Here is a 14,029-nt window from a genome sequence, read left to right as displayed (position 1 = left end):
AAGGTACAGCTAGGGAGCCCCAGACCCAGGGGGCAATGTGGTTCTCCAATTGGCTCCATCCAGCCCTCCAGGTCACACACACCCTCCTGTGCCACCCCTCTTCTCCCCAGGCCACCCCCCTTCATCACCCCTGTTTTGTACCCTCTAAGTATTTACACCAGTCAGGAAAGCATTTTGAACTTCGATAATGCTTGCTTGCTTACTTACCTGGGTGGGGCCATTATATCTCTAGTTTGCTTTTAAGGGATATGGTTGTCAGAAGGTTGCCTGCTCCCTGCCATTAACTGCCCCATGCTCTTTTCCACACACTCTGCATTAACTTCCAGCATGGAAAACTGTCACCAGAAGGCCCCTGCTAAGCACTGCATCGTGTGGCAACTCAATTTTCTACCCAATTGCCCAGTGAAACTAGAAGGCATGCCCTTCCCACCCTGCATGCAAGAATCAGGTAGGCATGCACACCTTGACACGGTTGATGTTCACACCACTCATACTCCCACTGCGGTCCACGAGAAAGATGAATTCTCCGTGGCTCTTCCTGAGGTTGGGTTGGACCGTCCTCAGATCAGGACAGAAGTTCAACATGATCACTGGGTGGTGAGGGATGTCCTTGTGGAGCCGCTTCCTGATGATTTCTGTCTGCAACAACCAACAAGAAAATCGGTACAGGCTGTTGATGTCTTTCATTTAAAAACAAGCAAGCCAGTTTTATTCCTTAGAACGGCGGGTCCTTTTCATAAATTAGAATCATGGAGCTGAAGATAGCACTTCCCCTTATAACCTAGGGTTCATCCACACTTTCACTTGGCCTACATTTTTATTGTACTTGAACTGACCAATTCCCCCCAGCCTGAGAACTTTTCTTGTTCTGTGGCTGTGCCTTGCAAAGATCTGATCTTACTGAACTGGATCTTACCAGATGCGTGGGAAATCTGAAGAGAGCTTTTGCTTAACTAAGCTTCCATTCAGTGGGTAAGATGAGATTTTGGCAAGGCACAGCTGTGGAAGAATGAGAAAAGCTGGGGAAATTAATTGGTATACAATATGATCAAAACAGGGGTCAAGGAAATGTGGGGAGGAGCCCTTATTCTCAGTGGCCTTTATACCTTTCCTCTCCGTGTGTGGGTGTGTGTACACACATATTCTCCCTTTCCTTCCTCTCTCTTTTTCTTTTTTCTATGCTGTTCTTTATCTTATATACCCTGTTGTTGTTTAGTCATTTAGTCGTGTCCAACTCTATTTCCATGCTATTACTGTTATTAGTTTTATTTCTACACACTTCTTTTCCATTAACTCCTCATTCTCTCGTTATGTGTGTATGTGGGGTGGGTGGGTGTCTTTTGTATTTCTTTATATTAACATGATTCCTAATGGATTGAGTAATTATCTACGTAATCACATCCAATGAAATGTGTCATTCCTTCTCTCCATTTGTCTTCAACTTTTCATTATATAAATACCCGCTCCCCCCACCAAAAAGCAATGATGAGACGTTATGAAGATATCAGAACTGCATGATGATACGAAAACATTTATCTGAGCTTTTAAAAGGAAATAAAGGTGGGATTCGTTTAATAGGATGTCTTGTGTCAAGACCGATATGCATGTACCCATCAGACTACTTCCTCTCTCAGCAGCCACTTGGTAGCAACCATTCCATCAGGCTGGAAGAGACAGAGAAGAGAAGCAGAACATTTCATCAGCCCAGTTGAGAAGCCAGTGATATGGGGCTCCTCTCCTCTTCCTTAAACTGTCTATAATTTAATGGTCATTACAAGAGCTTTGTAACTAAGAACTAGTGCCAGAATTCACTTTTCCTCCTCAATCCCTTCTAGGGTTGCCATATTTCAAAAAATGAGAATCCAGACACAAAAGTTGACCTCTCTTTCTTTGGCAAAGTTGTTGAGCCTTCCCAACCCAACCCAACCCAACCCAACCCAACCCAACCCAACCCCTTTTTGGTCAACATTGTTGAGTTTGTCTTGCACAATTTGAAAAAAGAAGTAGTTGTGAGCTTTTTTTAAGGGAATTCGCTGAAATCTACACTTCCAACATGAGTTGCCACACGTCTGGATTTTCCCAGACATTTCTGCGATTTCCGCCCGGACGAGGGCCAAATCCCAGCTATGTACGGGAAATTCCGGATGCATTGCAATCCTACTTTTCCTCTTGTGCCCTGTCTAAAGGCAGGGCCTCTCCTCTTGTTGATTTTAGTGAGTTGGTCTCAGAGTCTTTTTTTGGCTGAAGAGTGTAGGCAAACATTTCCCGCACTGCTAGCCTTGGAAGTATTGGAACTCAATAGTGCAGCTGCTCTGGCAAGAATAAAATGCGTTTCTGCTTAATCATCTGAGTCCCCCTGTGCCTGGAATTGGGAAAGACATTTGCATGGGTTCTTATTAACACCCTCAACCCATTATCCAATTATGGTATAAACTAACAAAAGCTCATTAGTTGCCCACTGTTTCCCCAGGATGTTTGTCCCACGTAATCCCACTAGCTAACGAGTATTTGCATAACACGCCAAAGACAGGAGCTTAATTACAATTTCCAACCGACATTCTGAAACTTAATATTTTAAAGAAAGGAAGGAACTCCAGTAGAGTCTTGTGGAGGCTGTTTGCCACCAGAAATCGCTCCATTTGCTGCTTTCTTGGATATCGTCAACTGGGCACCTCACAAGCTGCTGAATGTAATAGGATCACTTTTCCTATTCAATGCACATTGATTTCATTAGCTATTCCACCATAATATAATGGTGGACTTTGTTGAAAGCCTTACTAAAATCAAGATATGCTACATCCACAGTATTCCTGAAATATACTTGGAGTCGAGTGTGGATTTCATGCTCTTTATTCAGCTCATAGTAGTGAGGAATGAAAGTCCCCCCCCAAATATCTGCTTTATATACATTATTTACACAATGGGCCGCACATGATTGGCTAATTCTGGGATTCTCCTGTAGGCCAATCAGGTTGCAGATTCACTTCCACCTGGAGCTGGATTGGGTGGCTCCTGTGGACCAATCATACTGCTGCATTGTTCTAGGACCAATCAGACTGCTGCATTCTGAATCCTATTGCTCTAGGACCAATCAGACTGCTGCCTTTTGGATCCTATTCAACTCAGTACATAACAATTCCCATGATCCACCAAGTTAGAAATGATCAAAAAAGAAAAGAAGAAAAGATTCATCTGACATGACTTGTTTTTGAGAAACCCATGCTGGGTCTTAGTAATCATAGCATCCTTTTCTAAGTGCTCACAGACTGTTCAATTATCTGTTCTAGGACCTTTCTTGATACAGTGGTACCTGTTAGGATATTTCTGTTCCACCTTAAAAGGGAACAGGCTTTGTGAGTCACACAGCCTGCATATTTCCTGTTTCACAGAATGTTTCTGTTGTGTCTTTGTTTTCTCTCTCTCTGTGTCACAGACACTGAAGCAGGCAGTCATGTTTTTCTTTGTTCTGATCAACGCTGAATAAAACTTGTAAATAATGCTCTTCTGCATGCAACTTTTGCTGTGCATTATCTGCAGATAGAGCGTGCATGAGTTCTGGAATGTGGCAGGCTATTTCTGGAGCTCGTGTCGCTAATTGCTGATACTGTATCTACGGGAGATCGATGGGACGTCCAGAGGCGACTTGGGGGCCATGATGGACTTTGTCTCCCCGGCAGTATCCCAAAAGTACCTCGGGTTACATATGCATCAGGTTACAGATTCCGCTAACCCAGAAATAGTGCTTCAGGTTAAGAACTTTGCTTCAGGATGAGAACAGAAATCGTGCTCCGGCGGCACGGCAGCAGCAGGAGGCCCCATTAGCTTAAGTGGTGCTTCAGGTTAAGAACAGTTTCAGGTTAAGAACGGACCTTCGGAACGAATTAAGTACTTAACCTGAGGTACCACTGTTCTGATGTCAAACTGATAGGTTGATAGTTTCCTGGGTCATCTCCGGCACCATTTGTGCACCTCCAGTCTGCAGGAACCTCACCTGTTGGATCAGGCCAAAGGCCCATCCCGTTCAGGATCCTGTTCTCACACTACCAGTCAGGTGCCCCAATGGGAACCCTGCACAACAACAAAAACTCTCCCCACCTGTGATTCCCAGCCACTGGCACTCAAAGGCATCCTGCCGCTACATAGCCACTGAGGCTAGTAGCTATTCATAGCATTATCTTTTATAAATATCCAAGCTGCTGGCTGTCACTGCCTCCTGTGGGGGCAGGTTCCACAGGCTGACTGTATGAAGAAGTCATTTCTTTTGTCTATCCTGAACCTCCCAACATTCTGCCTCTTTCTTGGGGGTCTCTTGAGTTCTAATACTATGGAGAGAGGGAGAAAATCTTTTCTCTATTCCCTTTCTTTGCAGCCACAGAAGTGCAAAGACCTACACTAGTGGCCAAAATTGTGGAAACCTTTTGGGGAAAGTGTATTTCCGAGGTTTGGTGGCTCATAACACCACTTTTTTTGAGTAATACCATAATACAGTAGTACCTCAGGTTATAGACGCTTCAGGTTACAGACTCCACTAACCCAGAAATAGTACCTCGGGTTAAGAACTTTGCTTTAGGATGAGAACAGAAATTGCGCAGTGGCGGCGTGGTGGCAGTGGGAGGCCCCATTAGCTAAAGTGGTACCTCAGGTTAAGAACAGTTTCAGGTTAAGAAGGACCGCCAGAACAAATTAAGTTCTTAACCCGAGGTACCACTCTATTATGTATCAATGGAAAAATAATTTAATGAAGAATGTAGTGCAACAAGGTTTGTTCAGTTATCTGTATTCTATCAAAAGTTATAGCCAAATAACCAGAAAAGGGAAGCACAACTTGCTTGGGTTGATATGCAGTAGTTTTCCTTCATTTGAATGTAGCCAATGAGCATGACTGTGTAAAGAGAGCCAATTAGGTGTTACATTAGGTTGTACAACCAGCCAAGCTAGGGTGACCAGTGTTCAAAGTTGATGGGAGTTAGAGCCCATCAACATATTGAGGGCTGCAGATAAGCTCCCCAAATTGTAATGAAAGCTATCAATACCCATCCAGACCTCATTTCCTCAATGAATTTGGGCCAAACCGCACAAATCGCTGGCTGTTTCTCAGAATGGTTTAAGAGTCAATCTCTCTCCTCCCAGGGAACTCTGTAGCTATGTGAGGCTGGCGTAGAAAATGGAGGGAAGACTGGCTCACTCTTCTGCCCCTCACCTTTCTCTCTGCACTTGCATCTTTCTTGGTTCCTTTAATGAAGTCATTCCGCCCCTTCAGGTGCTGCTCATATTCCGCAGGGGACATGTCACCCTCTTCCATTAAAACATGGGGCATGTGAGGCTCTGGAACGGCAGGGAGATTGGGAGAGAAAAAGAAGAGGTCAGGTTTGCGGGATCTACTTTGCGATTTTTCTAGAACTTTGGGATCCACCATCAACAGGAGCTGGGGGCACCGAGAACAGGGGGTAGGGATGCTTTTTTCAGCCAGAGGATAGAGGAAGATGGGTAGAATGTCTGTATAAACTAGTCTACTGTACAAAGTGTGGGATAACCAACCTCCTATAACCAACATGCTTAAGTCTAATTAATGCATGAAGGGGTTAAGACCATAGAGTAAGCTGTCCTGCCAGGCTCAGCTCTCCTTGGGAGGGACTACGCGCAAGGTACATTTTTAACAAGCCACCCCCAAAATGACAAATGCAGAGGTAAGATTGGATCGGCAATTTACCAGGGACCGGAAACTATGGACTGTCCCTGGTTAGGTGGAGCATATTCAAGATGCAATGTTTCTTGCATTGTCTAAACAGAGAAGGAGGGATCTCTGGGATGGGGAGGCCCCAGAAGTCAAGAGACAACAAGCATGGCCCACCTACCGCTTGGATGGATCAGGATCTCCACAGGTCGGTCAAAAGTATGCTTATTGGCCAGTGTGATCACAATGCTCTTGGCAGATCTGGCTGAAGGAGCGGCATCTGCGCGGATCTCGTGCGTCGGGCTTTCAACTCCTAGTTGGGGAAGCCAGCATGGGAAATATGATGGAGAACCCCAAAGAACTTGAGAAGAGGTGTGTGGGTGTGGGTGTGGGTGTGGGTGTGGGTGTGGGTGGGTGGGTGGGTGGGTGTAGGAGCCATTGTGGAGTAGTGGTTAGAGTGTCAGGCTAGAACTTGGGAGACCTGCGTTCAAATCCCCACTCAACTATGAATCTTGTTGGGCAATCTTGGGCCAGTCACTGTTTCTCAGTCTAACCCACCTCACAAGGTTGTTGTGCGAAGATGAATTTGGAACCCAGAAAACTTGAGTTTGGAGAAAAGGTGGGCATATAAATGCAATCGTAAGTGACAGCAAACTCATGCACTGCTACGATAAAAAGCAGGATGGTAATTGATTTTAATACCACTACTTTTCAACAAAACGTTTTCACCATGTTTGCTGTAGCCTTGCTTGCAGTGCAAGCCCTACTGAAGTGTAAACTGTACTAAACTCAAACTGAACTATGTGCCGGTGCATGTTACAGAAGTCATGCCTGCTTCACTCCTCCCCAACTTTTGCCTCAATAGGAGCCATGGTCTGGCTTAGCGTTATGTCCCGTTGGTTTATTTCCAAACAAAACCATGAGCTGTGAACCAAGGTTTATTCTTTGCTTAGCACTCATGGTTTGTTCGATGGAAAACAAACCATAAGCCTGGGTCTGGACATAGTGCTAAGCCAGACAATGGCTTAGCTTCAAGCCGGGCAGCGGAAAAAGTTGGTGTGAGGTGTAGCAGCCTTAATTTTTAATCCCTTGCACCAACACCACACACGAAACCATACTCTAGTTTGACTATGGGTGAGGGAAAGGGCTGTAGCTCAGCAGCAGACAACCTGTTTTGTACTCAGAAGACCCCAGGTTCACTCTCTGGTAGGGTTGCCATATTTTGAAGAGCAAAAAAACAAGAGGACACCTTTGCCGACTTCTACTTTTACCTATGGACCACTATGATGATTCCACCCATGAAAAAGAGGACATGTCCTGGTCAAAGAGGACATATGGCAGCTTTGTGAGATCAGCTGGGAAAGAATCCTCACTGAAACTGAGAACTCTGCCAGTCAGTGTAAACATTACTGAGCAACGTGGGCCAGTGATCTGACCACTTCCAATTGCTTAGATTGGAGGAGTCGGCCACATAGCAGCACTGAGAATCAGAACTCACCATTGTCCGACAGAGCAGAGGTGGTGAACACAATGCCCTCCAGAAGCTGCAGACTACAACTCCCATCATCTCTGCCCATTGTCCATGTTGTCTGGGGGCTGATAGGGGTTATAGTTCCATACCAGGTGGATGTTCAAAAATGTTCCCATCCCTGCCCGCTTTTATAGAGACTTACCTGCAAGTAAGCACGGTCCTCTGATCTCCAGGTAGAAGCTGAACTCGTACTCAGTAGGATTCGTTGCCTCCGTTTCCAAAAGCCGAGCCAGGCAGAATTTTCCGGGCTGATCCGGAGTAGCAACACCACAGTAGTGTCTGTCTCTGCTAAGAAGGAGGCGATTTGTAAAGGGAATGCTAAAACGCAACTTTCAGGTTGTGCACAGGCCCATCTAAAGGACTTCAAAATTCCCATCCAAAATCCTCCCTGTATTTTTGAGTCTTGAACAATCTGGGCTTTCCTTAAAAGCAGTAGCAAAAGTCCTGTTCCTTGTTACACCTCTAAACTTTAGATAGCATGGAGAGCTATCTATTCCCCTCACAGAGCTACAATTCCCAGAGTTCCCTGTGAAGAAGGATGGATTGTCAAACCACTCTGAAAACTGTAGCTTTGTGAGGAGAATAGGGGTCTCTGAACAGTTCTCTGCACCTTTAACAAACCAGAGCTCCCAGAATTCCTTGGGGAAGCCATGACTGTGGAGAGGGGTATCATAGGGCTTTCAGTGTATGCTGCGCATGTAGCTTAAGAGGCACACATGAGGCTCCCAGGCAATTCTGCCATAGTGTCCCTTCAGGCCATGCTATAAAGCCTTGACAGCTTTGCCCTAGGATGTGGTGATATTGTTCCTCCCTCCCTCTTGTAGCGCTAGCTAAACCCATCAAGAGCAATATTTCATGTTGGTCCCTTACAATCGAAGGTGGTGTCCAGAGATGGCGGTGGTGGCATCTGTGCTATTCTGGGGGACCTTAGGGACACACACAGCTGGCAGGAGGACCCTCACAGCACCGCTGGGAAGGGTCTGCAGCTCTGAGGAGGTACTGATGCAGATGGAGACATTTTCCTGAGGAGGAACGATGCCCAAATTGGCCACAAAGACGATCCTCTCCAAATCCTCATCTAGCACAATACGTCCTGCGTAAAAGAAAAGAAATGACTAAATGTCAAAACATTCATATCCCCAGCAACCCCACCCACCTCTCTATATAAGGGTTGCCACGGCCTAGTTTTCAGAAGTCCTAACTACAACTAGCGATGGGTGAATCTCTCCATTTTGGTTACTCTCATTTTCTCATGTTTTCAGTTCTTCACATTTCCAAATAACATTTCCAAATCAGGTTGCTTAAAAAAAAAAATGCCTCCAAATAGACATAGTTCTTGCCTAGTATAAACTTTTTTGTCAAGCAATTTCAGCCTAATATACAACATTTTTGTATGCTGTGTTCATTAATATCCTCCTTTTAATGTGCACACTTTATCTTACTGTATGCATTTTGGTATGCCACATCATCATTCACTATGAAAAAGTGTCTGTGCAGCTTATGAAAAGACAATATTAAGAATAATGCAAAACCAAAGCAATATATTTCAATAACACAATTTCAGTACACCCATTTGGATCCCAGTCTGTATGTGTATTGGACTTGATTATTTGTTTGCTTTGAATGTATGTACTGCTTGCTGATATTTTCATTGTTAAATTGCTTTGGGATGCCTTGTGGGAAGTGATTCATAAATGATACAAATAAATAACTCTCTGTGTAAAGGAATTCTACCCTGCACAGGACTGGGGCACTGTCAGATTGGGGTGGGGAGTGGCAGGGGGGAAAGAAATTTCTCTTCAGTTTTCAGGAGGGGTTTGCTGTTTACTTTACTTGACCTTTCAAGGTGGCCAAAGGTATTCTGTTCCCCCTCCTTTGCTTTTAAAACTTTTTTTCCCTTAGAAAAGTGGTAGAAGGCTGTTTTTGCCACTTCCCAGATAAGGGTGGCACTCGGCTGGCACTCTGCCACCTAGTGGCCTGGAGGGTCTACACCCTCACCAAGAGTTGCTACCATCTTAGATGTGGTTGTATTTTCCTCACAAATAATTCTCTCACCACCTTCGTCCAGGGCCCTGCCATTGGGGAGGCTGCAGCAGTCAACGTAGCAGTCGTCAATTCTGGCCTTGTCTTTGATTTGCACGGTCACAACCCGTTCAGAAACCATCGCCTCAAAGCCAACCACAGTTGTGTATTCATCCAATGGGTAGACAAAGAGCCCTGCCAATGGGAAGCATCCTTTCAGGAGACATAATGCTTATGCCTGGGGTCAAAGGTCATTGGGGCTGGGGGCGGCTAAGGCAAGGAACCTCACACCTGGGAAACAAATCTGACCCTAGGGACTTTCTCCTCCGGCAACATCCCAGGCCAATGTTATGAGTCCCAAGGAGATGTCTTGGAGGGGATGGTCAAGCCAGGATGAGAGATGGAAGGAGTTGGAAGATGACCCTAGGGAAACTCTGCGGTCCCTTTCCCACCAGCTCCCGCACCAGTCTCACCTTCAGCGCTGGATCTGCCACCTGCATAACTAGAACCCACCCCTGGTTCAGTATCCCAGGAAGCACCCGACACCTAACCTGGCCCACGGCTGTTGCTGTCACCCCCTCTGTCACTTAGGTTGTGGAGGCGCCAGTACCAGCACGGACAGACAGATCATACCCAGCCCAGCCGAAGGAGTTCCTGTTTGGTTGCCCAGCGCAAAGAAACATTCTGCTTGCTGCACTGAAGTTGCGTCAACCCCAGTCCTAGGTACAGGGGCCAAGGGGGCATGTTGCTTGCTGGGTCAGCATCTTAGCTGATTTAGCCACGCGAGATTCCAGGGTCTGGATCAGCTGGGTTCCTGACGTCACCACTAACACCGGGTATGCTAACAGGGATGGGGCAGGTGGCAAACTGCAGGGCGCCTTGCTGTGGGTCTCCTCAGAGAGGCTTGCCTCATTAGACCCTTTAGGAAGCCTCTCCCATGTGGACACATATCACCTGAGACAGATGAATAAGTCTCGAGTACGGACATAGTTGCACATTCCCTCTGTCTCTTACCTTCAAAGGGGTGGGTCTCTGAGTTGCTGTAGGTGAGAGAGGCCGTCATCCCAAAAGCATAGCCGCTGACACAAGAGGTCACCTCAGAGGCCGCGAGAGGGAGAGCAGAGTTGGTCATCCGGTTGATGAGCCCCGGCATGGTGCTAATCGTCTCTCCAGACTGGAGCAGGGTGGGAAACCACAGTAACAGTCAGATTGTTAGCTTTTTTTTTCTTGGCAACTTAACTCGAAGATTTATAGGGGCTGAGGAATGCTGGCAGCCCCATCACCTGCTCCCGCTTGGGGGACTAATTGTTAACACCTGCCTGAGGGACACCACCCAGAGATACTTGCTTACAGAATCGCTCCTTCATGGCAGGTGCTAGGCCAGGGCAATGGCCCATCTAGACCAGCATCTTGAAACCTCCATTCTGGATGTGTTTCCTGATTGGTGGTTTCATACTCCAATGAAAATAGGTAAAGGTAAAAGGACCCCTGACGATTAGGTCCAGTAGTAACCATCTCTGGGCTTGCGGCACTCATCTCGCTTTACTGGCAGAGGGAGCCGGCGATTGTCTGCAGACAGCTTCCGGGTCACGTGGCCTGCATGACTAAGCCGCTTCTGGCGAACCAGAGCAGCGCACGGAAACGCCGTTTACCTTCCCGCCGGAGCGGTACCTATTTATCTACTTGCACTTTAACGTGCTTTCAAACTGCTAGGTTGGCAGGAGCAGGGACCGAACAACAGGAGCTCACCCCGTCGCGGGGATTCGAACCGCTGACCTTCTGATCAGCAAGTCCTGGGCTCTGTGGTTTAACCCACAACTCCACCCGTGTCCTCCAATGAAAATAGGGACACCCATTTACTATCCTTTAGTAAAAAAAAAATGGAGCCATTCCTTTTAGGTATAATCACAAATGATATTCCTGACAATCAAAGGAAAGTATGCCTCTATGCGACAACAGCTGCCAGGATGCTCATAGCAAAAAAATGGAAAGGGGGAAAAATTCCATCAATGAAAGAATGGCAAATTAAATTTTGTGAATATATAAATCTGGCAAGACTCACAGCATTCATAAGGGGACAATCGGACCAAAAATTATTAAAAGAATGGGGATATGCTAAAGAGTATATGAAAGAACATTGTTCTGGAGTAAGCATATTTGTATGTAATGAATGAAGCTTTGCAGGGTTAAAGAAAGAGAAATATGGTGTAAAAAGTATAAAGATAGAGGTATTCTACATTAGTCAGAACAACTTAGAGTAAAAATTTCAAGGTCTTAGAACAAAGGAAGGAAGTCAATATGTGTATATGTATGTAATGATTAGATTAGAATGATGATGTGGTTTTGTTTGTAGATGTGTGTTTTTGTTTTGTTTTTGTGTTCTTTTTTTCTCTTGGGTTTTTTTCTTGTTTGTACTGTTTCATTTTGGATTCAATGTTTGTAATTTTGTTGTAATTTTGCATTGAAAATAAAAAAGAAAAAAAGAAAAAGAAAGAAAATAAGGACACCCTAAAATAGTAATAATAATAATAATAATAATTTTTTACCCCGTCCATTTGACTGGGTTGCCCCAGTCACTCTAGGCAGCTTCCAACATTTCTAAAAACATAATAAAACTATACCTTCAGATGTCTTCTAAAGGTTGTCTAGTTACTTATCGCCTTGTCTCAAAGGTCACCTAACTCCATACCCTCTGACATTTCTTCAGTGAAAATAAGGATGTCCTACCATACCCTCCAACATTTCTCCAATGAAAATAGGAGCGACTCCTAAGAAAAAATGAGACATTCCAGGATCAAATCAGAAACTGCAATGACTTCTGTAAATCTGGGGATGTTCCTGGAAAATAGGGGCACTTGGAGGATATAGGATCAGCCTGTTTGGCATTTCAAATTGCAGGTTGCTTCCATTGACACCTTTAAGGAAATGACAATAAAAAGATATCACCCCAGTCAATTCCATAATTCATTAAAATATGATCCACCAGGATGGTATCAGCAAAAAAAATTACAATCCATAAAATGCCACAGATTTGATAAAAAGATTAACTGAGCAGCTCAGTCACACAGACATTCAGCCTTTCTTGATTTAGATCAGAAAACCACTCATTAAACACATCAAATGGTGTGAACTTTGCCAAGTAATGTCTGAAATTAGGAAACAACTAAGTAAAGGGCCAGTAGCCCAGAGAGGCAAGACTACGTTAACACACATCAAATAGAAATACCTTTCCTGATTGACAGTTTCAGTCCTAAATGCGCTTTCCAGGGAGCAGTAAGCCACACTGAGCCGAATGAGACTTAATTACTTTTGAGCAAACATGTTTAGGATCTTTGCCCATGGGGCTAGGCTATGGGGAATAAAGCGCTATATAAAGTTCTACATTGAGCCCATGGTTTTAATTTTGTTTCCTGCTGATTGTGAAAGAATTATGCCCCAGAGGCACAGAAGTGTACTAGAGAGGAAAAGATGGTAGTTTTAATTAAGCGCTACCATTAACTATGCCTGTTGCTGGTTTAAAAAAATAATTACTGGTAAGAAAATTCATATAATACGCTCATTCTGGGATTGAGCTACTTCGGGATTTGGCAGAGGCGTAATCAACTTTGCATGGTTCCCTTGATCAAAACTCCCCAGCCCTGGAAATTTAGCTTCATTTAGAATTCTAAACTTTTATCTCTGACATGCAAACTTTTCACGAAAAGTAAACTCAGGGCACAAAAGAGAATGCACCCATCCTGCATTCTTGAGTGGTACAAACCCTGGTTAGCAGGACTAACAGCTCCCTTCGATAGCTTCCTATTCATTTCAAGAGAGTTTGCACAAAGCAGGTTTGCTGTGAATCAAGGCCTTAACTACATGAGTAGCAGCTTAAATCAGCCTACATTACGTTGCTGAAATGGAAACTGCTAACCAGAGGATGGTGTGCAAGTTCTGTTGCACACAATGGTACTTCAAGGGAAAACACGACTTAAGTCACTTCAGAAGGAGATATTGGAGCACTCAAAATCATTTCCCCGTGTATGTGCACAGAAAGCAGTAGATTGAGCTGAAAGGGCAACACATGGAGATCTGTGTTGAACATTGCAATGCATCCCTATGCTTGAAAAGTATAGAGCAGCAGTTCTCAACCTGTGGGTCCCCAGATGTTGTTGGACTACAACTCCCATCATCCCTGAGCTTTGGCCTTGCTAGCTAGGGGTGATGGGAGTTGTAGTTCAACAACATCTGGGGACCCACAGGTTGAGAAAGGCTGGTATAGAGGGTTCTCAAAGAAATGCTTAAATCTATAATGTGCTGGTTGATTTCAAAATTTCAGCTTCACTTTGAGCTAATGCTTGAATATATCCCATGGTTTTCACATATGTCACATATGGACTAGTTCTTGTTGTTGACAAAGGTGCTTTCACTGTGAAATCGCTTCAAGATATTTTATGGGAAGAGATTCATAAATGGAAGCAACTAAATAAATAATCCAAAAATTCACCCGAGGGACAGTGCTTTGTGCAAACAGATTCCTGCTTAATGACTATTATTATTAGGCTGGGCAAGGAAGGGAAGGGAAGGGAAGAGACAGAGCTCAGTCCCCATAGTCATGGTTGACTGGCTTCTCCTGAGGTCTTCCCAGAAGATGGCTAGACCTTCTCTCCCAACTTGCAGCTTGCCAAGAGACTATCCAAGAATCTATTGTGCGTCAGCAAAGATCTGTGTAAAAATCATGCACTGCTGCAAAGTAAGCAGGGGAGGGGGCTTCTGTAGATGCTGGCGAGCCAAAACAGCTGGAATGGTGTGGACGGAAGCAC

The 14,029-nt window shown here is 44.8% G+C and overlaps 1 protein-coding gene across 6 annotated transcripts in view; it reads right to left on the bottom strand.

Annotated features, from left to right (window-relative positions):
• The window catches only part of VWA5B1 (von Willebrand factor A domain containing 5B1), a 68,985-nt gene that overhangs the window by 40,665 nt on the left and 14,291 nt on the right, over positions 1-14,029 (bottom strand). For 3 of the 6 annotated variants that reach the window (XM_083512844.1, XM_083512845.1, XM_083512848.1), the window contains 7 exons: positions 10,242-10,401; positions 9,261-9,422; positions 8,076-8,298; positions 7,348-7,493; positions 5,856-5,987; positions 5,201-5,325; positions 463-639 (listed from right to left, as the gene is read on the bottom strand). In XM_083512844.1, coding sequence (XP_083368970.1) covers positions 463-639; positions 5,201-5,325; positions 5,856-5,987; positions 7,348-7,493; positions 8,076-8,298; positions 9,261-9,422; positions 10,242-10,380 — 1,104 coding nt within the window. In that variant the 5' untranslated portion in view covers positions 10,381-10,401. The remainder of the gene's footprint in view (positions 1-462; positions 640-5,200; positions 5,326-5,855; positions 5,988-7,347; positions 7,494-8,075; positions 8,299-9,260; positions 9,423-10,241; positions 10,402-14,029) is intronic. The other 3 variants (XM_083512849.1, XM_083512847.1, XM_083512846.1) reach the window with 2 other exon arrangements.

This window comes from Podarcis liolepis (genome assembly GCF_965112155.1).
Source record: "Podarcis liolepis genome assembly, chromosome: 7".
Classification (NCBI taxonomy): domain Eukaryota; kingdom Metazoa; phylum Chordata; class Lepidosauria; order Squamata; family Lacertidae; genus Podarcis; species Podarcis liolepis.
Note: the sequence above shows the minus strand (reverse complement) of the source record. Positions and strands in the feature narration are given on the sequence as shown.